This window comes from Labeo rohita, chromosome 15, assembly GCF_022985175.1.
Source record: "Labeo rohita strain BAU-BD-2019 chromosome 15, IGBB_LRoh.1.0, whole genome shotgun sequence".
NCBI lineage: Eukaryota > Metazoa > Chordata > Actinopteri > Cypriniformes > Cyprinidae > Labeo > Labeo rohita.
In genome coordinates, this window is record NC_066883.1 from 16,242,465 (window position 1) to 16,267,346 (window position 24,882).

Below are 24,882 nucleotides of genomic sequence, written 5' to 3' on the forward strand. Positions count from 1 at the left end.
TAACTTGTAAATGTCATTGTTCATATTTATTAATATTTTAATGTTAGGTTTTATTTTTATAATTTTAGTTGTATTTTTAGTTTAGCTTAAGTAACTGTGTTTTTTCTTATTTGTTTTCATTAAAAATATATTTATATTATTTTAGTTTATTTCTTTTTCAGTGTCATTTTTAGTGATTATTTTAGGCATTTTTCCTGATGTTTATTTTACGTTTAAGTTTTTAAGCTTGTTGAATATGTTTTATTTAACCGAAAAATTGTTGCAAATTAAACGAAAATAAAAGAAGCTTTTGATGCTTATTCATAATATCTTAAAACAAGTTAATATTAATAATTATTTAATATTTAGTTTGATCTATAAAATCATGATTCCCATTACTACTCATTACAGTAAAAAACAACTGTAAACTACATTGCTGTCACATACCTTTATTTTTTTGTGTGTTAACATTTATTAATATTTTGATTTTAGGTTTTATTTTTATAACTTCAGTTTTATTTTTAGTTTAGTTTAAGTAATTTTGTTATGCTTTTTTTATTTGTATTTTTTTATATTTCTCTTGTTTTAATTACTATTTTAGTGTCAGTTTTAGCGATTTTTTTTTTTTTTTTTTTTTTTTTTTTTTTTTTTTTTTTTTGGTGTTTCAGTTAAATCTTATTTCAGTTTATTTTAGGCAATATTTCTGTTTTTAAGCTTGTTAAACTTTTTTTATGCAATCGAAAAATTGTTGCAAATGAAACTAAAATGAAAGAAGCTGTAACTAATACTCATTCATGATAACTTAAAACAAGTAAATATTTATGTAATCTATAAATGCATGATTCACATTACTACTCATTACAGTAAAAAATAACAGTAAACTACATTGCTGTCACATAACTTGTAAATTTCATTGTGTTAATATTTAGATCTTAGGTTTTATTTTTATGACTTCAGTTTTATTTTTAGTTTAGTTGAAGTCATTTTGGTGTGTTTTTTGGTTATTTGTATTAATTCTTAAATTTTCTGTTGTTTTAATGTGTTTCTGTTTCAGTATCAGTTTTAGTATTTCAGTTTAATATCATTTCAGTTGATTTTAGGCAATATTTCTGTCACATAACTTATAAATTTAATTCAGTGTTAATATTTATTAATGTTTTATTTTTAAAATTCCATTATTCTTCGTTTAGTTTAAGTCATTTACTTGTTGTTATTTGTATTATTTTTTTATTCCTATTGTTTTACTGTATTTCTAATTCAGTGTCATTTTAGTATTTCAGTTTAATCTTATTTCAGTTTATTTTAGGCAATATTTCAGATTTTTGTTTTTAAGTTTTCTAATTTATTTTATTTTACCCTTTCAGTTTATAATATGTTTAGTTTTAGTTAATGTTAACAAATAGGTACAGATATTTTGCATTTTTATTCAATTAAATTTTTATGTCTATGTTTTTATAATCTAAAAGTGATTTGTTTAAAACATTCTAAGTATGGTAGTTCGGTTCAGTTTAGTTTATTTCATTTATTTAACAGGAACCATCTGCAAATGTTATGCCGGAGTTAGCTAAATAAGTGAAAATCAGTCTGATCAAACGATTAGTCAGGAAAAATCTATTAAATATTGTGATTTGATTATTCCGTTAATTCATCACAGTGTATATGGGCGATAAAGTCAAGCATGAGGCATTACATCACCTGTGTATATGGGTAGAAAGTTGCATACTGTGGATAGTATATGCACTATATACTGCAGAAATGATCACACTAGTATGGTAATGTGCTATTCCAAACATAAACAACGCTTTGTTTTCATTTATGTGCATGTGCAGATGTGTGTAGGCGTTTCTCTCTCTGTCAGACTATAACTGTACAGTGTCAAAATTCTCCAGTCATGCATTATTTTCAGTTCTGGCTGAAAACAACTTGATAATCCCTGGAGTGCAGTTGTGTACACGATCTGTTTGACCACAGTATGTTGTGTTGCAGCTATGTTGTCCTGAATCTAATGAGTTTTCTGCACAGTTCATGCCCTGAATAGACCAAATGAAGGGGTGTAGTTCACCGGCAACATTCCTACAGCAGTAAAACATGTTGCTGCATGTTGGAACATGAGTCGTGATGAATTTCTCCAATAGGAAAAATTGATGTATAATGAAAAGACTGTAGTTTGTTAAATTCAGTTCTTTTTGCTTTTTTGTGTAAATGCAACCTTGTTTTGTCAAATGCTTCTCAGTGGTAATTTGTTTCTGTACTTTAGGGAGTTACATACTAAAGAACAAAACAAGGTTAGTCAGTGGTTCATTAATCACTCTAGAAAAACATGGTTTTGGTCATATGGTGTGGATGTTCGATACAAACATGGCCTGCAGAAGTCGTTGAAATCTCAAAAGCACAAAGGGTCTCTGCCATTAACACATGAATCAGTTGAGCCCCTTTATGTCCCACAAAGAAATTTGGCTTCCGTCTGGTGTCCATTTTTAGAAATAAAAAGCTTATGGTCAGAAAGGGCCCACATTTTTCATTTTTATTTGGATGCTGTAGCATACCACTCCTTCCCCCCCTTTGTTCTCCAAGCATCTCTGGTCTGTCTTTCATCTGTGGTCTGTCAAATATCTGTAAGCTCGGTGAACTAAATACTTGTCCTGACTTTCCTAGATGTCAGTGCTCTCTCTTTCTCATTTTCAGTCCTTATTACGTCCTTTAGATTAGAGCTGGTAATAAAACAACAAAACATTTTTGCCTTTAACAATATTTGATATGAGTTGTTGTTCGTTTTTAATATACAGTATTTGCTTTTAAAGGGACAGTTGACCCAAGAAATTAAAATTACCACATGATTTACTCACCCTCAAGCAATCCTAGGTGTATATGACTTTCCTCTTTCAATACAATCCAATACAATATATTTAAAAATCCTGGCTCTTCCAAGCTTTATAATGGCAGTGCATGGGTGTTGAGATTTTAAAGTCCAATAAAGTGCATCTATCCATCATAAAAAGTACTCCACACGGTTCTGGGAGGTTAATAAGGCCTTCTGAGGTAAATTGATGCGTTTGTGTAAGAAAAATATATTTAAAACATTATAAACCATAATCTCTAGCTTCCGTTAACTGTCGTATGTGCATGAAAGAGTGGCGTTCCAGTAAAGTACCGTACACTCTGGTGAGAATATGCTAGTCTTGTGAGAACCAAGTTTTGTTTACAGCAAAGGAAAACCGTGCGTACGACAGTTAGCGGAAGCTAGAGATTACGGTTTATAAAGTTTTAAATATGGATATTTTTCTTACACAAACGCATCGGAATCGATTCGCAACGATTCAAACGCATCGATTCACTTTATTAACCCGCTGGAGCTGTGTGGAGTACCTTTTATAATGGTTGCATGCACTTTATTGGACTTCAAAATTTCAACACCCATTCACTGCCATTATAAAGCTTGGAAGAACCAGGATTTTTTTGAATATAACTTGATTGTATTTGTTTGAAAGAAGAAAGTTGCATACACCTAGAATGGTTTAAGGGTAAGTTAAACATGTATTTGCTCTTAAATTGCTCAATTATGTGTCAAAATGGAAAATGCGCTCAAAAATAAGCATTTTTTCAGTAAGCACAATGATACATAATCTTTTTTTATTTACTATATGCTCAGTATAAAGTAATAAACAGTAATATTTATTAATATTAAGTAAGATTATAAACATTTGTACTGTTTTTAAAGCAAACAAAATGAGACCTCTGTGAAAAAATTAACAATGATGCAAAATTTGAAGGAGTTTTTTCGTATTCGAGTTTTTATTAGTGATGCTGTTAAATGTGTTAAACAATCGTTCTCACATGATATGACACAAGCCATATCTTTACTCATCCTCAAGCCATCCTAGGTGTATACGACTTTGTTCTTTCAGACGAATACAGTCGGAGTTATATTAAAAAATGTCCTGGGTCTTCCAAGCTTTATAATGGCAGTGAATGGCTGTTGAGATTTTGAAGCCCAATAAAGCACATCCATCCATCATAAAAAGTACTCCACACAACTCTAGGGGGTTAATAAAGGTGGTCTGAAGCAAATCGATGCATTTGTGTAAGAAAAATATCTATATTTAAAATGTCTTTATTACCCCTGGAGCCGTGTGGAGTACTTTTTATGATGGATGGATGCACTTTATTGGAGTTCAAACTCTCAACAGCCATTCACTGCCATTATAAAGCTTGGAAGAGACAGGATATTTTTTAATATAGATCTGATTGCATTCGTCTGAAAGAAGAAAGTCATACTTTTAGGATTCTATCCTTTTAAGCAGGTACCTTTTAAATCTCTTTTTACTTTGTAAACTAAATCAAGACTACAAAGAAAGGCTAAATCAGGTTATGAGGTCTTGCGTATTAAGCGGGGATTAAGATTTGAGCATTCAGCATGTTATTGGTGGCTGCTGTTTTTATGCTCCATGTCTGAACATTTGGAGGAAAGCTGAAGGGCACACAGTTACAAGACAGTGTTTAATAGAATGGAGTGCTGTCAATAAAAACAGTGCTTCTTCATATCTGTTGTGGAACAGGAAAGGGATGAGTTAGAAACACCTCAGCTGCTGAACGCTCTGTTATTCTTCCAAAACCACATAATGAAGGGCTCAGTGACACACAGTGTCATTAGCCACTGAATGGACAAGTGGTTGTTTGTGCGATGACACTGACAGATTCAACCTTTCCTGAATGAATGATTCATTTTCAGTTTCCACATTAAACGAAATGAGTAAATCACTCGGAACTTGACTACCCTGTTTCCTAAAAAGCCTCTGGTATTTAAGCTCATTATCATAAGTCAGCTGTCTTTTACACTATTGTGTAACAATGTTGTTGTTGGAGAGTTTCCAAAATTCCGAAGCGCAGTTATTATACTTCAGCATTAATTCTGAATAATGTGGTTTGGCGAGGTTAGATGGGCTGTTACATTTCCAAATGACTAGGGGCGTCGAAATCACATATTGTCAGAGTAGGTGCTAAATTTTTTGCGAAACAAACTTTGTGACAAGCAAAAATAACGGCTTTATTCAACAATTTCTTCTTTTCTGTGAGTACTGTGATGCATGCATATGCATTCCTCTGCTTGTACACAAAGTGCAGTTTACCACCATTTTTACATTTTTTTTTTTTTTTTTTTTTAGAAAAGTATTTAGCAGAGATGCACCGATTACAGTTTTCTAAATTTTGATTTAGTCTTAGTCATAGTCTTTTGACTAAAATGCCATTTAGTTTTAGTCATCTGAATTTAATATCGAATATAGTAAGATTTTAAGCGAGTAAATCTACAGTAGTGTAATGCGTTTATTAAGCATTTCTCTAAAATTTCATTTCTAAAATGAAACGAAGCGACTTCTCATAAAGAAACAAGAACATGGTCTTCTTTTCAGTGAAATACCAATGGTTATATAGGCTAATTATGCATTCGTTGTAACAACTTGTTTACCACATTCTTCATTCTTTCAGACATATTTATATATAAATAAATTTAGATTAATCTTTAGGGCTACTAAAGTGATTCAGTCAAGGGCAGTGAGTGATTTTCTGTCTTTCTTTTGTTGCTTGATTAATATCAATGCCACAGACAATAGCAGCTAAATTAGGCTCCTGTCCCTTTAAAATTGAATGCACGGATGCAATTTACTGATACATGTCTGATATTCTCCCAACTGTTTACGTTCACATAAGTGTATTTGTGTGAATACTCGTCAAAACGTAAAAAAACGGCTAATTCCCCCCTGGCCAGTCGATCGGTGCACCTCTAGTATTCAGGTTTTGTTGCAGTTTTCCAGCTCTCCTTTCTGGCAACCTCTATACCACTACCACTGCAACATCCATAATGCCTCTTACTATTGCTTGATCAGGCTTTCCAGGCCTAATGGGGATTGCTGGAGGTTTATGCTGTGCTGTAGGAAGAATCTCACAGGAGTATCTGTGGTGGCTTCGACAGGTATTTTACTGTTGTTGTGATTCTGCACCCATATCCCATGTGTCCTGAGGCAAGACTTGAGTGCTTCTTGTGTCTGCTCCAGTGAGTCCAACCCAGGCTCTGTTTAATTTACTAGAGCCCTTCTAGTGACAAGATCCCTGTTCTTGTCCTTCAGTGGGCTCTGTGAAGGGTTGACTGCCTGCTTTGGATATCCATAAAAATCCTTAATGAACGCTAAGTGAGCAGTACTGCTGTTTGTCACGTCTCAGTGACAGTGAGCTGGAGAGACTGAGATCTTAACCTAGCCCTCAGGAGAGAGATGGAAGCGGGATGGATGGAGCTTGTCTTCTCGTGTCCAGACAGTAGCATGTGCATTCTTCAGCACACTGTTTCCATTGATCAGAAACAAATGCTCATTAAAAGAGGGCATTATATGCAGCTTGTTGCAGATGCATTGTGGACATATATGTCCTGTTCTTGAAAGTTCATATTTAGCTTAGTTATTGTAACCTTGACACTTCTTCTTCGTCGTCTTCTTCTGCTCTGGAAGTCTATGGCAGCCCATAGAACCACTGACAGTCTCAATATTAGCCATAGCAAATTTGGAATCCCTATCTTAAACTCTCTAGCTCTTTAGCCCAACGGGCTAAATTTGCACTATTTCTATTCAAATGCATATCTGAGAAAAATCTACTTTTTCAAACTCTCCCTAGGTAGTTTGTCAGATTTCCACCAAAATTGGTTTAGATCATCTTCAGACAATGCTGGCAAAAAGTTATCAAAAGATTTCCGATAGACCAAACCGTTCTCGTAAAGCGCAGTAATGAATTTGACGAAATTTGCGCAAAAATGGACATGAGGCTATATCTTTGCAACGCTTTAGCGGATTCTGACCAAACTTGGTACGTGTTATACCAAACTTGACCTGAGGTCATGTGAGTAGTTTTGGGACAATTCCACCTACACGTCAAAAGATATACAAAATTTACAATTTTGTTTATATTTCTAGATAGTTTGATGTAAAATCCTAATCATAAGTATACCAAATCAAACAATACCTAATTTTTCTATTTCTGCCTTTTTGGCCGTCATCCATTTTGAGTTTTATAGTAAAATGCTGTATAATCAAATGTCTTTAACAGGGATCTCAAACCCTGAACTTGGAGAGCTACCATACTGCAGATGCTACTTAATTACAGACAGGTGTGATGAAGCAGGGTTAGTTAAGTCTGCAGGAAGGAGCTCTCCAGGAGCAGGGTTGGAGTACCCTGGTCTTTACAGAGTAATTAAAGACAGCTCCTTAGCTCTTCATTTTACCTCTGCAAACAGCAGTTAATACAGCTACAATACAAACAAGTATTTAAAAGCTCCAAAAATTATCATAGGCATGACTCTATATGCATTATATTCCATGTATAAGTAATGGAGAGATTTTTAAGTTTTTATTCACTGACAGTGTTTGCCTCCAGTGAGATGTTCAGAAAGATGGTTCACCCAAAAATGAATATTCTGTCATCTACTCATCCCCAAGTCATTTCAAACCTGTACGAGTTTCTTTTTTCTGATAGCTTTAATATATTTTGAAGAATATTGTTAGCCCAACAGCTGCCAATAGCCATTGACTTCTTTTATGGACTTCCAAAATATTTTCTTTTGTGTTCGACAGAAAAGGAAACTCACAGGGTTGGAATAACTTGTGAGTAAATTATGACAGAATTTTTAATTTTCAACTTTTTATTTTATTTTATTTTTTCATCATTTTTCAGGTATCTAGTAAAGGTAGTCAAACCTAAATGGCTCAATGATAAAGCGGTTTAGACATGTTGTGTAAATTCAATCTAAATTTGCATTGTGCACACATGCATGAATATTTCATCATTCAGATGCAACAACACCTCTCAAGCGTGATGTTGCGGCTCAGCAGAGCAGATCCCATGTAGGACTCGGCCAAAGAGGCGCCTTTGCTCTCCTTGCAGGCATCAGAAAAAAGCACGCCAGCTCAAGCCTTCATGGTTCTGCAGTCCTTGAGGGGAACTAAACCACCATAGCTCATTTCAGAGAAGGCACTGATATGATTTTAGGCAGAGGGGAGCCTTTAGGGCCCTAATGGCTAGTAATAAACACTGAAACCGCCCTTTATCCCAGAGGGGACGTACAAATACAAGTCCATTAAATTTGGCCCACAACACCTGCCAGGGGAGCGGCTCTCTGCACTTAGGTTTGTTAGCGCCGGGTCTCTATCTGTTTGGTTTGTTTTTTTTTTTTTTTTAGCTATTGATCAGCGGCTCACCACCCATGAGTCTCTCTGACCAACGTATGGGCCACCAGACATGGGCCTGTCCATAAACATCAATTCTGAATGCATGATTTAAGCGGCTAGCGGCAGAGACCTGGCCATTAGTACAAACGGCCCATGTAGCTCAGGGCTCTGTTATTTGGCTTTAGTACTACACCACCATGCTAAAAAGCTCTAGCGCCCTCCATGAATAATTGACTAACAGCCAGAGACCATTAAGCCGCTCTTCCAGAAGGGAGCTCCGCGTGACCTTACAAACGCGTTTGTGTGTGTTTGTTTGTGCACTCACAATATGGCGAGAAAAGGCTAGCATGTTTGTACCGAGTGAGTGCTGCAAAAAAATCTAGTGGATCGCCACCCTTTGTGTCATCGAGTTATGATATATGCAGCGTCTGCTGTCATATAGCTCCTGCTGTAGAGTAATGGATGTAGCAGTAGCGGAGTTAAATTATCTCTTTCATCTCTCTAACCCGGCCGCTTATAGACAGCATGGTGATTTGTGTTGCTGTTGGAGCAGTTACTGTACATATGGGCCGTGGGTGGTGAACACACACTGAAGATACTCACCTTCTCTGGGAAATATGGAAGTCTAAGTAAGATTTTCATGATTAAATGTGTCGTTCGGCGGAGACGTGGTCTAGTGGCTGGCACATGTGCTCCTACACATGAGTTTGAATTCAGCTCCCATCCTTTTCTTCTTCTATTCTCATCATTTGCTTCTTTTTACACTTTCCTCTATAATAAGAAGTGACAAAATGCCAGAAAGAAACTCAAAATGATTTATAATAGTTTTAGTTTCCAGACTAGTTTCCAGATTTATCCAATAATATTTTGACAGTCTAGGTTGCCAGTTAGGGCTGAAACGATTAGTCAGCATCATTAAAATATTGTAATAATTCAATTCAATATTGTAATAATTCAATTCAATATTGTAATGAATTGCAATTTAATACTGTTATATTTAGCCCCTGAATTGCGAACCATACCAGGGGGAACCCCTCCAAAAAGTGTGTATTTTACCCCCCAGGGATTTTTATAAGGGACCCCCCTCGAAACACGCTTAGACTAGTTTTGGGCTAGTTTTGGGATTGCAGAGATTTTGAGTAGCAATTGGGTAGCAATCGCCTTTCCTAATAATGTGCTAGTTAGCAAGTTTAGTGGCTAAACGCGCTAAATGCGGCTGAAGTAAACAGGCTCGTCACTCCACAGAGAGAAGAGCGGGGCGGGGCGAGCAGAGTTCATTAACATTTAAAGCAACCCTGACCAGGATGATATTTGCATAGCTGATTTTCGCAAAGAATCATATCAACATGTGGAAAATGGGCATTCGATGACCCCTTTAAGGAACCACATTGTTGAAGTCTAAACAAGTACATTCTCACCTTAAAAAAAAAAACTCAAAATGAGACAAAAATGGTATTATATGTATAAAATTATGGTGGATTTGGCTGTCCGCCGTGACACTCACTGTGAAATATTCCGCAAACAACGGTGAAACGGTTGAAGTTCCAATGTCACTAGAATATCTCCTCTCAGCCAATCAGATTCGAGGGCCACCCTGTTGAAAAAAACAGCATATGCTGGTTAAGTATGTTTTGAAGCATGGCTGCTGGTTTGAGCTGGTTTAAGCTGGTCCTAAGCAACTAACTAACTAGCTTAAAGGGGTCATCAGATGGCTGTTTTCCACAAGTTGATATGATTCTTTAGGGTCTTAATGAAAAGTCAATAATATACTTTGGTTAAAAACTCTCAATGGTTGTGTAAAACAACACCCTTTTTACCATGCCAAAATCAACTCTGCAAAAATCACCCTCTTCTGGTTGAGGTTGCTTTAAATGTTAATGAGCTCTGCTCGCCCCGCCCTTCTCTTCTCTCTGTGGAGTGACGAGCCTGTTTACTTTAGCCAATTTAGCCGCGTTTAGCCGCTAAACTTGCTAACTTGCAGGTTATTAGCGAAGGTGATTGCAGAGTTTCATAAAAAACCCTTATACTCACTTCTGCTTTTATGTAGATCGGGAGGCACATTCCCTTCACAAACAAACTTAATCCTTCGGAAATATCTTCAGTGGCTCAGATCTGAGATATTCTTGTCTAACTTAAATCCCTGCTCCAGCATCGAAACAATGGAGGTCGGGCTGTTACAGCTGATCTGAGGTAAGACGCTCACGTCAATCAACTATCGTGGGAGCGGCCTCTGTCAGTGTGACGGCATCTGAGAATGGCTCGATTTGAAAAAGGGAATATTATTTTCACAGATTAATTAAAAACCACTGCATGGATTTCTATCATTGTAGAGTAGATTTGTACATACACTGCCAAAACACATTAATGTTCAAACAACATGAAAAAGTGAACTTCGGGCATCCGATGACCCCTTTAAACCAGCTCATGATCAGCTAAGGACCAGCTTAAACCAGCTCAAACCAGCGGCCATGTTTTAAAACATACCTAACGAGCATATGCTGGATTTTTCAACAGGGCAGAAAGAACTGTTGTATAAATTCATATTTAATTTTTCATACTTTAAAAGATACATTTGAAATATGGGATATTAGAGTAACCAGTTTTGGTGAAATCAAACAGCTTATCTGCATCCTTGTTCTGTGCCTACTGCAGCAACACATCCCTGCTGTTTTCTTTCGTACAGTATTTTTGCTTTTGTAAAGCTTACAGATGCAAATCTCACCTCAAAGGGTGTCAGCTATGTATCATAAAGAGATTCATACCAATTAGCGTCAGCGCAGGCAGACTGCGTGTTTGGCATGTGTTGGCCATAGCAACTGCTGAACAGAGGATGTTATTTTCTAGAGAATGGCATGACGCATCCACTGCCAGGCTGTCAGAAATGGCTTTTTTTCTCCTGTCCACGCTTAGATGTGACTTGCTTTTTCTGTTTGTCAGTGAATGATTTTTGAGTTTTCCACTGAGGAAAATAACTGCAGCAAAGAAAGAAAACAGTCCTCTCTGTCCTGGGAAACAGTAAATCTATTAATCACGTTGCAGCTGAAGTGCAATTCCAATGTAAATGGATTAGAGAAGTGAAGGACTGCGTCGGCCAGGGATTTGAACAATGAAATGTACAGCGGAGCGGCTTGCCAGTATAAATGGACTTTGTGGTGCCTGGGGAGAAAGGCAGGTCTCTAACGCTGAGGCTGAGGTCGGGGAGGGTGTGATGGGAAGGTGAATTCAATAACTCGTAGACCGCTGTGTTCTAGCATTCCAGGAATAAGAGGAGACAAGGACTAGATGTTCCTCAGTTTAACATTTTGAGATTGCCAAATACACACCTCAGAGTATTAGACCTTAAGTTTGTAGTTATGAAGAGCATATGGCAGCGCATGACTGTCTCCAGTTACTGCTAGTGATGTCCAGTTCATGAACAAGCTAATATTTCAACTAATATGAAATATTAGCACAATTTGCAAATGTGATGTTGATTTTATAAACAGTTCAATAAACAAAAAGTTAATATTTATTGACTTACAGTTTAGACACAAGTTTGTGTTGTTGCTGTATTTCATCAATAAAAATAGCTTCCAAAAATAGTTGTTTGAATGAATCGGTTGAACGAATGACTCAATGACTCACTCATGCAGTGATTTATTGCCAGCTACTGGTAATTTTACGTTTAAGTTTAAAGTATATTTTCCCAATTTTTATCCCAAAATCATTTTAAATACCACTTCTCAATGTTTTTTATTCATGTCCTGGATTAAACAGTCTGTGTAAATGCATCTAAATACAACTTCACATGCAGATTCTTTGCCACCTCTGCATTGCAAAAACAAATTTTGTTGATTTTGTTGATTAGTAAAAGCCCTATAGTGTCTAAAAATGTGATTTTATTGATTTATATTTAAGATTTTGACACAAAAAGTAAAAATCAAACTTATTGGAAAAGTTTATTCCTGTTACTCTTGCAAAGTAACCACTGCACAGAATATGAAGAATATCAAAAGTAAGTCAGCTGTCCAAAAGGCAGTGTTAAACCTGCCAAAATACCAGCGCAATAACACGCTCAGCAAAATATCTTCTAATTATTAAGAATGCATGATATTTGGATATTTTTCAACTCATTTTGGCTGATAGCCAAAGCTAATACTGATATATTTCCTTTTGTTTGGAAACAACACCAAGTCTCTCCTGTGCGGAAATTATAAGCAAATTATTTTTAATTTTGGTTAGTTTTTAACAAGAACTTATTTGTTAGAATTAAATAAACAACGACGTTTTTTTTTATAATGACAGTACATTGAAGCTTTGAAAATAACTATAAATAAATTATATATCAATTGTTTTTGATTGTTTTTTTTTTTTTTTTTTTTTGTTTGTTTTTTTCAAGAAAAATGCAGTGGCAACCCTAAAATTTTATTTTAAGATTTAACATTTGTAGCAAAAGAGTTGTAACAATTCTGAAAATCTTTTAGAGCTCATAATTTAAAAAATTTAACATATTACACATTAGGGATGCGCAGTATACCGGTACTGGTATATATTTTATTTCAAACGGTGCGATACTATCATTTTGATCAATTCGGTATTTATATTCGCTGCTGTTCCGAAGTTAGTGAGTGAGTGCATCATTCATCATTCATAAATTCTGGTTTAATTAATTGTTATTTACAATTGGTCAATGCACATAACTTTCCTAAGATGTGATACAGAGTAAACACGAAAGCTCAAATGTGCGTGACACGTTAGAACCAGTTTAGCTTTGGTCACATAATATTTGCACTTGCGCTTCAAACAATCAAATATTTATTTAATTTGAATGACGCAAGAGTTTTGCTGTATTAATTTTAGTATCAATAATATGGAGGTAATGTTTCTGCCGTGCCGCCAACCGCTAATGTGAAGCAGCCGAGAGAGCGACATTTATATTTAATGCTTTTCTTTGGATATTCTTTGAGTCTGAAATCTGAAAACAATCGGAGAGACTGTATATAAATAATGTGATTTTGAATACTTTGACTGTCAGAATAACACTTTACAGTAAAGCAACCTTTGTTAAAATTCATTAGGTAAGCTGACCTAACAGTATTACAGCACTTATTAATCTAGGTCAATAAGTGATGTTTTATTAACAAATTTCGGGAGAAGCACGCACAGATAATTAACTTGGCCAATTCACCATCGGCAATCACATCGTCCATCCCGCCGGCCTGGGAGGACGCCCATAAATAATCTAAACAGCCTTACCTTCCTCATCTCCAGTCGTCAGCATCCCTCCTCCACCCCGACTCCTCGCCATTAACCCTTCCGGGGTGTAAGCACGGGGTCTGGGCTAAGGGTCCGAGCTCGGACCCCTCTCCCCGGACGGGGGGAGTACCCCAGGCTCGGGAGGAATTACCGAGCTCAGAGCCCTCTACCTGGACAGCACGCCAAATATGCATACGTTTATTCCTCATTATTGTCTGTAGGGCTAACTCGTGAATTAGTAATAAATGATAAATGAACTAATACATATTTAGTACATTACTTACTAAATTGTTTTCAATCCACTTATCTTTTAAGGCTGGTTATTTGTCACCTATGGTATCGATTTAGTATCGATACTGAGGTATCACATTCTGGTATCATACCAAAGCAAAAATTATGGTATCGAGCCATCCCTATTACACATTAATGAATTAATCAAAATGATTTAATTTGCAATTTTCATGTTTGATGTTTTTTTTTTTTTTTTTTAAGTTCATGTACGCTATAGCTTCTGATCTTTAAATCAAAACTAACGCATTACAAGTAGCGCGAGTTAAGTAATAATATTACTTTTTTCAAGTACCTAGTAAAGTAATGCATTACTTTTGAATTTCTAAGAAAATATCTGAGTTACTTTTTCAGATAAGTAACGCCAGTTACTGTTTTCCCCATTTATTGATTGACAAGTCTCCTGTCGGGAAATTGGGAGTAAACATGATGTTACTGTAGTTCTAGACTAAATGTGAAAACAGATTCAGTATTCCTCAAATTGAATAAAAACAGTAAAATGCAAACTCAGAATATGACACAACCCTGCAATATTCAAATATGTTAAATAAAACAAATATCCTTTGTATTTAATCCCATTTTATTAAATAGTGTATTTGCTGCTGTCCTTCGATGATGCAATTCAGCCATACTAATAAGCAAAAATTACTTTAGATAAACTAACATTTGTGCTTCATTTTTTTTTTTTTTTTTTTTTTTTTTTTTTTATACCTGAAGAGTGATCTCCTGCATAAATGTATATTTCTTTCAGCCTGAGGTGAATTCATTTCACTTTTTGGTGTTTTACACTAGAATTGTTTTATATTAAAAACAAAGAAGCAAGCCCTGTCCAGATTTAAAAAGTAACGTAACACACTACTTTCCATAAAAAGTAACTAAGTTACGTAATTAGTTACTTTTTCAGGGAGTAACGTAAAACTTTCCCCAACACTGCTCATGGTTTTATGACATCCATATACTGCTTTGTTTAATCAGAAACACAGTCTAAATGTTACTTTATTAGAAGTAAGCCAACAGCGCCCCCTACGAAATTAAAACACTGAACGGGCATTAGGATCCGGTGAGGCTGCTGTTGCTGCCACTGCTGGTGCCATTACTGTTTATTCTGTTACACAACAAACGCGTCATGCTGCACGCGCATTCTCAGATTAAATGCAGCGATCCCAAACAATGAATCTAATCATCATTCAGACGAAACTTTGCTTCAAGAATGAGGCACGCTGCTGTCGTGATCTAATCACTAGCACACCCTGAGCACATGAGTTATTCTTCTTATCTGCAAGCTGTATTGGCATAATTTTTCATATTGGTCCGATGCTGATATTTACATTTAAAGCCATTATCGGCTGGTTACGATTTACGATATAGGTCCGATATCGTGCATCCCTACTAATTATCATTATCGTCAAAATTCCAGAACATATCAAGAGATCATTTTCTCAGACTGTCTGACTGTCTGGGTTGCGTAAATGGGGTTAAATGTATGTTTCTCATGTCTTTTGCTCAAAAGAAATATGTTTTTCTATTCCTAAAGATCCAGTGGCAGTAGTTCTTGTGTCAACAGTACTATACTAGTAGTTCTTTCTTGAATTAAGAGTCGGTTAATGGTTTCAACAGTCACTGGAGTCACTGGAAACAGTTCAGAGCTGTTGATATATTAGCATGTTTGAACCGAGCAGTTGACCTGAATGAGGTTCGTAATGAAGGTTTCTCATGGTTTATGTGAAAAGGTGAGTTAAGACTAGGTTATACACTTTACATGCTTTAGATATAGTGAATAAATAAATAAATAAAAATCCATGTTTCACATCATTAGGTGCTTTAATTCTAGCATTGTGTATATGTGATGTCATTGCATGGTTATGTAAATTAACTGGTGAAACTGTGATGCAATTGCATGATTACGTAAACTAGCTGGTGAAACTTGTTAATTAAAACAAACTGTCCGAAAGAGAGAAAGAACTGGCCTTCCCATCACTTCCCGTCACGGCTCTGTGAGTGATGATTGAGAAGGCATGACGAGGCAGGTTGTCATGCTGACTGCTAGGTCATTCACTTGCACACACAAACACACTCCTAAGCGTACCAGCATGAGTCTTGCCCCAGGTTTTGTGTCATTGTTTGCTGTATTGAGGCCTTGTTTTGCACTGGATCCACACAACACTCTGATGTGGGGCTGCAGTGGAGCTGATGTTCCCCAGTGTCTTGGCTGCAGATGGGGATTGAGTGTAGTAATCTGTTTCCCATCTGGAGCCAGTCTTCTCTATGAGAAGAAGAAATAATAAAAACAGGGGGGGAATATGGCCTCAGTGACTCCATCCGTCTCCAACAGCAGTCATCTCAGCCCAAACGAGAACAGATCCATTGAAAGTTGGAAAAACAGAGAAAGAGAGCAGTTGTAGTGGGCTCAATCTCACAGAGAGCATGTCTAGGTCATATTTCAGTCTCACTCTCTCTCTCTCTATGTATATATATTATAAAATGTATTTTCACCTCCACTACGGATGCACGATATTATCGGACCGATATTGGAATCGACCGATAATGGCTTTAAATGTAAATATCGGCATTGGCCTGATGTGAAAAATTATATTGATAAGAGGAATACCTTGCATGTGCTCAGGGTGTGCTAGTGTGTTCAGGTCAGCAGTGTGACTGATTCCTGAACAAAGTTTTGCCTGAATGATGATTAGATTTACTGTTTTGGATCGCTGCATTTAAACTGAGAATGCACGTACAGAATGACGTGTTTGGTGTGTGAGAGTAAATAGTAATAGCACGTGTAGCAGCAGCGGCGGCGGCAGCCTCCCCCGGGTCCTAATGCCTGTTTGGTAAGGAGTTTTAATTCCGTACTACTTCCAATAAAATGAAAATAAAATACACAAATAACAATTAGACTATGTTTCTGATTAAATAAAGTCGTAATTGATGTCATAAATCATGAGTATGTTTTGATTTAAAAGTCTGTAGCAAAAAAAATGAAGACATGATGCTTGTAAATTATATAATTTTATATACACTACCGTTCAAAAGTTTGGGGTCAGTACATTTTTATTTTTTATTTATTTTTTTATTTATTTTTTTTAAGAAATTAATACTTTTATTCACCAAGGATGTATTAAGTTAATAATTAAAAGTTTATTAAAAGTTAATAATAAATAATTTACATTGTTATAAAATATTTCTATTTTGAATAAACACTGTACTTTTTAAACTTGTTATTCATGAAAGAATCCTGAAAAAAAAATTTACAGGTTCCAAAAAATATTTGGCAGCACAACTGTTGATATTATCCAACATTGATCATTCTAATAATAAATCCGCATATTAGAATGATTTCTGAAGGATCATGTGACACTTAAGACTGGAGTAACAGCTGATAAAAATTCAGCTTTTCATCACAGGAATAAATTCTATTTTAAGGTATGTTAAAATAAAAAACATTATTTTATATTGTAAAAACATTTTGCAATATTACTGTTTTTTTTTCTATATTTTTAATCAAATAAATGCAGCCTTGATGAGCATAAGAGACTACTTTAAAGACTATTACAAGTCTTACTGACCCCAAACTTTTGAACAGTAGTGTATACTGATTTTATTTTTTTTAAAACAAATTGTGAGCTCTAAAAGTTAATTTTGTACATTTTTATAACTCTTTTGCTTTAGACCATCTACAAATGTTAAATCTTAAAATAAAATGTTAAGGTTACCACTGCATGTTTTGGATGTATATTTATATCTATATCGGCTATTAATGGGCAAAATGAGTTGGAAAAATATTGACATATAGAATTTCATAAAAATCCAATATTGTGCATCCCTAATCTCCACTATAAAGTCTCATTACCATAATGTAAAAATAAATTGTTGTACCGGATTGTATTTTGTCAAAATAAATGTATTTGTTATAGGACCATTTTATTTTATTTTATTTTATTATGTTTTGTTTTGTTTTGTTTTATTATTTTATTTTATTTTATTTTGTTTTATATTATTTTTAATTTAGAATTTTGCAATTTATTTGCATCTCCCCTAAAAAGTCTCATTTCCATAATGTAAAAAAAAAATATTGTTGTAATGTAATTGTATTTTGTCAAAAGAAATGTATTTGTTATAGGACAAGTTTATTTTATTTTATTTTATTAATTTATTTTCAATTTTGAATTTCACAGTTTATTTGCATCACCTCTAAAAAAGTCTCATTACCATAATGTAAAAAAAGAATTGTTGTAATGGATTTGTATTTTGTTAAAAGAAATGTATTTGTTATAGGGCCAATTATATTTATTTCATTCTATTTTATTCTATTTCCAATTTATAATTTCACAATTTATTTGCATCTCTGCTAAAAAGTCTCATTGCTATGATGTAAAAAAAAAATTGTTGCAATATAGTTGTATTTTGTCAACAGAAATGTATTTGTTAGGACCATTTTATTTTATTATTTATTTTATTTTATTTTGAATTTATAATTTTGAATTTAAATTTATTTGCAGCTCCACTAACAAGTCTCATTATTATTATTATGTAAAAAAAATAAAATAATTTTAAAAAAAAACTCACATGTTCTTGTCAGGCTTTGTGGAATTGACCCAATATTTGCAGTTCCCATCTGCTGTCATGAGAACAATGATGGGCGTCCAGTAGATTTTCCAGTTTTCTTTTGAAAAAAGTTCATCCCTATGCAAATACCAGTGATAGGTAAACTATACTCTTCCAAGTAAGCCACTCCTATGTGTTCTTTCTAAACAAAAACCTGACATGTACCGGTTTTTCCCATGGCTTTGTAAATATTTCATTTGAGGCATATGAATAATTTACCCAGGGTGTGACATAATGCCTGATTCATATTTAATATCTCTACAGATTAGAATCCACACACATTTTATGGTGAAGTGAGCTTATTTAGCAGGTTAGAATGTGGAACATGCGCTACAGTGAGTGGTAAAAACTAGACTGTAATTATTTATTGGGGTTCAATAAAACCGGCAAGTTAATTTATGTCAGCATAAAGCCATTGAAGCTCTGCCAGTTTGCGCTAAAACACATCTAGACTCCAAATCAAAAAACATCCATCAAAGTCATTTGCACCTAATTAAATACAAGGATAGCGTGGAATATGAAAAGCGATGCATTTGGGAGATAATCTTGGAGAGAATGAAAGGCCGTTTATTTGAAGCATCATACACAGCCTAGAGCGTTCTTTAATAGCATTGCTCAATCTAATTAGACCCAATTAGTCCGCTGCGCTAAGGTTGTAAAGCACCTGTGCACATGTTTCTGCTTCACTGACACACTTCTTTTCCTCCACAGGGTAGAGAGATCTACAGACCAGGTGATAAAGCCTGTCAACGTGGAGGCCTTATCCAAGTGGGTGGGTAAGATCCCCCCTGATGTGCTGCGGGACATGCCTGTCATCGCCCCCATGCTGGCCCGACTCGGCTACGATCCCCACGCCAACCCTCCCAACTACGGCCGGCCCGACCCCCTCGTCCTGGATAACACTAGAAGGGTGAGCGTCGCAGCTAAATATCTTTTTGTACCTTAAAGCATCCCGACCTCATTTTCCTCCATCTGCTAGTACAGTAAATCATCTCGCTGATGTTTTTAGGTCAGATAAGTTTCGGACACATAGCCACGTTATGTGGGTTAAAAGTATTCCTCAAGCTAGACTGTGTTATGAGACTGGGATCAGAGGATTTGGTATCGCTTAGCTTTTGTGCTTTTTACTTCTTTTTAATCTAAAGCCATTTACATTCCACATGTCCTGCAGGAGCGAGCAGCTCCATGTGTGAAACGGGTACTTAGGTGCGAGTTGCACCTCTGGGATTAGTGCAGGACGCTTATGCAGATCAGAGAATCTGTATGTGAGCTATTACAGCTCCGCTAGGTTTTCTTGTGTCTCTCTTAGATTTTTAAAGCAATGCTTATTGAAAGACTTTCTGTTTAGTGGTTTCACATGACACATATTTTTGAGACCTAGGACTGTACCAAATATTTATGTTATACTATATTTGCTGACATGTACACTCTAAAAAATGCTGGGTTAAAAACAACCCAACTTGGGTTATTTGGCAACCCAGCGCTGGGTAAATATTGGACAAAACACATGCTGGGTTATTTTGACCCAGCTGGTTGGGTTAAATGTTTTTACCAAACATGGTGGGTTATTATATTTAAGTCAACTATTGTTTAAACATTATTATATTGCTGGTTTAAAATGGACTGGAACTTATAAAAACACACAGAATTACTAGAGGCAACAACAATAATGAGAAGATGAACATTTATTATTAAGCAAGAACAAAATACAAGACAAATTGAATTTATTTGGGTGAATACAGCATAGTTTACAATATTACATACTTTTAAACTCATTTTACAAGCAGTTTATATGTAAAAAATGCAACATTTAAAAGTAGAATTTTAATTTTAGCGTATTCAACCGTTCTCTGTAATCACTTTTTTACTGAAATAGCGCTGATTCTCATGCTGGTGTGTCGCCGAAATCTGAGCCGGTGAAGGTCTGCTGTTTGCCAGGTTAACTACAAACTTTAGACTGCGGTCTGGCGTTTCATTCATAGCTGAAAGATCCCATGACTGACTCCAAAAACTGCTCAAAAAAAGACATTAGTGACATTAGAGAACATATTTTGAAATTAAACACAGTACAGTAATGAATAAAATCCATTTATTTTATGCAAGGCAAAAGGCGTTTCCATCCTGCGAAACAACTGACCGACATCTCGTTCTTATGTTTCGTTGCAAAAAATACTACAATTTTCAGCACAGTAAAGACTTTATAAATGAAATAAAATGTATACAAACCTTTATCTTGAAGAAGTGCAAATCGGCGGCACTGAGAACCGCACTTTTGCGTAGAGGACTCAAAAAGCCAGCGCTCTGACTGACTGTAACTCAGCAGTTGGGATGTTTCGTCAGAGACCGGCTCAACCCAGCGGTTGCATAGAACAAAAATAACCAAGCAACTTAGTTACAGGAAAAACTACCCAGCACCTCGGTAAAAAATACTAAAAATAACCCAATAAAATGACCCAACAAGTTGAAAAAAAAAAAAAAAAAAAAAAAAAGTCAGCATTTTTTAGAGTGTAAGACATTACTCTTTATTGTTTACGGATTGTTGTATTGGTCCAATAAAAATAAAAACAATTAGTCATTTTGTTTAGTTCTTAGAGTCACACATTATTTGGATGAAGTGGGTGTTCTTTATAAAGAACCAAACATCAATTGACACTTTATTGAATCCATCTTTCCACCATCATTTCTCTGAAGTTATTGATTTGCTAATGATTCATGGCTAATGATTTTTTTTTTTTTTTTTTTTTTAAATCAAATGTAAATTCATAGCCTACACTGTAAAAAACAATTTGTTGAGTCAACTTAAAATAATTTGTATTTTCAGTCAACTCAAAAAAAAGTTTATTCAACTTGAAATGTTAAATTATACTAAGTGACAACTTAGATATTTGAGTTGAATCAACTTAAAATTTTAAGGCAGCTGGGTTACTTACCCATCTGTTAAGTTTAGCAAACACAAATATCTAAGTTGTTACTTAGTACAACTTAACATTTCAAGTTGACTAAACTTATTTTAGTTGACTGAACTTAAAATTTTAAGGCAGCAGGGTAACAAATTATTTTAAGCTGACTCAACAAATGGTGTTTTTTATTTTTTACAGTGTAGTCACATTTTCTTGGTTAAATAAACATTACTTACACTTTCAGAAAAAGAAAAAAAACAATTCTATTTTATATTTTTACATTAACAGTGTAATCAATATTCTGTTTATTAAAGCCAATTACTGTGTGAATCTCATCACATTAGTGTTTTTATGATTTTTATTGCAAAACAATAACTCAGTAACAATTTAAACAATAAGTTTTATTTGTGAGTTTATGTTCAGCTATTGTTTTTAATAGTTAACTTTTAACTATTTTTGAATTTTTTCGAATTATCAGTCATTAAAGGAGTTGTTCACTTCCAGAAAAAAATTCGCATTTAATATACTCACCCTGTTGTCCAAAAACAAGAATTTACAGATAATGTACTCACCCCTTTGTCATCTAAGATGTTAATGTCTTTCTTTTCTCAGTCGTAAAGAAATTATGTTTTTGAGGAAAACATTTCAGCATTTCCCTCCATATAGTTTACTTCAGTGGTGCCCCCGAGTTTGAACTTCCAAAATGTAGTTTAAATGCAGCTTCAAAGGGCTATAAATGGTCTTATCTAGCAAAACGATCGGTTATTTTCTGAAAAAAAAAAATTACAATTTATATACTTTTTAACCACAAACGATCATCTTGGTCTAGCTCTGCTGAACTGTGTGTATTCCTGTTTATGACAGTTAGGGTATGTCGAATACTCCCATCTCATTTTCTCCCTCAACTTCAAAATCTTCCTACAACACTGCACAAGTATGACCCAGTGTTTACAAAGTGAACAAATGAGGTGTGAGTTTTTTTTAGAAATTAACCAATCGTTTCACTAGATAAGACCCTTATTCCTTGGCTGGTATCATTTACAGCCCTTTGAAGCTGCATTTAAACTGCATTTTGGAAGTTCAAACTTGGGGCACCATTGAAGTCCACTATATGGAGAGAAATCCTAAAATGCTTTCCTCAAAAAAACATAATTTCTTTACAACTGAAGAAAGAAAGACATGAACATCTTGGATGACAAGGGGGTGAGTATATTATCTGTAAATGTTTGTTCTGGAGGTGAACTTCTTTAATATTGCAAGAAGAGTTTGTCGTACTGTTTTGTTGTTGCCCATTCAATCAACGCCGAATTGCTGCTAATTCGAAAGTGAAAGTAAATTGCGCACATGCATTTACAAGCTATAGAAAAGCGAGGAATAGAGGGAAAACTAGCAAACTACCCCCACAAACACGTCCCCCTTCACCTGCCACTGTGAAACAATGTTTTTTTCAGAAAAACAACTGATTTGTACACTTTGTAAAGTTATATTTTGTAATATTTGCGTTGTTTTATTTTTGTACTACAAATTTTTTTCTCATCCAGTAATTTTAAGAGGCACTGCCTCCCTTGCCTCCTCAGAGGAAACGCCCCAGTTTACTACTGTCAAACTTTAATAAATGTACGTTCTATTATGAGCTCATTTAGTCAGTTGACCAACCATTTATTTCCCATCAATTTCTCTCCCTTGTTTACTGAGCTAAAGTTCAAGACAATTTGGATTCTAATTCAGCCTACGATGATAGTTCAAGAAAAGTTGTAGCTGCTAGCTCACTTTATTATCGATGACTCAAAATGATGATCACATGACAGAAATATTACCTTCAAGTGTCTGTTTGTACTCATTCAGACTGGAAGTCTCATTTTAATGAGACTTTAGGCTCAGTTCTTACATCCACAGTATTACACCATGCTCGCTCACAGCTGCTATCCATTTGCAGCGGTTAATGACGAAATCATATGCTAAACCGTGGAGAAAAAAGAATGTAAAATGTGTTTAATAACCCGCATAAGCCTTTCAGATTGATCAGAATGACTCTAGGCTCTTCATGTTCCTCGAGCAGACAGGTTTTGAGGTGCTGTGAGTTACTGGGAAACATTTCTGGTTTAAGTACTGTAGTACCCGTGCCTTACTAAATAATGGATACCGTGCCTCTCAAGGTGGGTTTGGTGGTCTTGTCATTCACTATGAAAGGCCCGATACAAGTCTTCACCCCTTTAGTGTTTTTCCATTTCGAAACAACACAGAACTTTGGAAAATTGCATGACTTGATGGAGTGCTGACTGTGCTGGAAAGCATTTTTATGCTACTTGAGTAGCGAACCACAGTCACGGTGAAGAATGGTGCGTTTTTTTTTTTTTTCTCCAAGGTCGGGAAGAGGCCCCTGTCGAGCTCCATAATGTGCCAGTCTGACTTAGAGGGTTTGAGGGGAAAAGCTGTGTCAGATTCCTATCCTTGGAAAACTATCAGTGGCAATGACACAGCTAGACAATGTTTTCTGGCCACATTTTCATCCCAGTTGCCCTTTTCTCAGCTGTAGGAATGTATTTGTGGTCGGGACGTCTTGGAAATCAATTTGAACGTTTTTTAAACGAATAGTTCACTAGTGTTCATTTTGTCAGCCATTTTTAATTTAGCCTTAGTCTTTTAAATTACAGTAGTTTTAGTCCTGTGACAGATGTACTTTTTTATTTAGCCAAGTTTTAGTTGACTAAATGTCTAAGCATTTTTAGTGTGGTTTTAGTCAATAAAAACATTCACATTGTTCACTTTATAATGGTTAAACTGGTAAAAAAAAATGCTCTAAATTATAATCAGCAGTGATTTTTGTCATTCAAGAAATTTACTTTTACATTTCAGGTGTTGCACTTTCACTAATAAGCACAAACTGACAGAATGTTTATTTGACCTCTAGTGTACTGATTTATTATAGGCCATTTAATATATAAATTAATATAAAATACTTTAAATATCATAGGCTATTTAATATTATAAATTAATATCAAAGACTTAATTATTCATTCTCTCTATGTACAGTATGAAAACTGGTAAAAACAAACAAAAAATATTATAACAGTGAAATTTCTAATAGTAATTCCAGTAATTACAAATTGAAATGATGTTTCCCTATTAAAAACAACAGCGGTTGAGCAAGTGCATCTGTTCATTTAAGCCGAGCATTGCGCATGGCGATCGCTAAACTCCTGCTTACTTGTTGGTCGGCACTTCCGTATTGAAGAGCGAACGCTTGCGGATGGTTGCCATATTGCAAAAATTAAGCAAAACACCGGGCAGAAAATGTATTGTTTTAACAGAGAAGCTCTAATTTGGGGATTTGAACACTTGATAACATTCCATAAAGAATCTGAACTCAGTCACAGTGGTGTATTTAAAAACTGCAGCAACTGTGATGGATATGTAAATACTGTTGCTTAAAGGGGTCATCGGATGCTAAGTTTACTTTTACGTGTTGTTTGAACATTTATGTGTGTTGGCAGTGTATGTACAAATCTACTCTATAATGATAAAAATCCATACAGTGGTTTTTAATTTATTTGTAAAAATAATATTCCCTTTTTCAAATCGAGATGACTTCTCAGATGCCGCTCCCACGATAGTTGATTGACATGAGCGTGTTACCTCAGATCAGCTGTAACAGTCCGCCCTCTTTG

At 35.1% G+C, this 24,882-nt stretch overlaps 1 protein-coding gene across 2 annotated transcripts in view; it reads left to right on the plus strand.

The window, feature by feature from the left end:
* tpst1 (tyrosylprotein sulfotransferase 1) overlaps nt 1-24,882 on the plus strand; it is a 72,960-nt gene that overhangs the window by 24,209 nt on the left and 23,869 nt on the right. For both annotated transcript variants that reach the window (XM_051129233.1, XM_051129234.1), the window contains exon 3: nt 19,026-19,224. In XM_051129233.1, the coding sequence (XP_050985190.1) occupies nt 19,026-19,224 (199 nt within the window). The remainder of the gene's footprint in view (nt 1-19,025; nt 19,225-24,882) is intronic.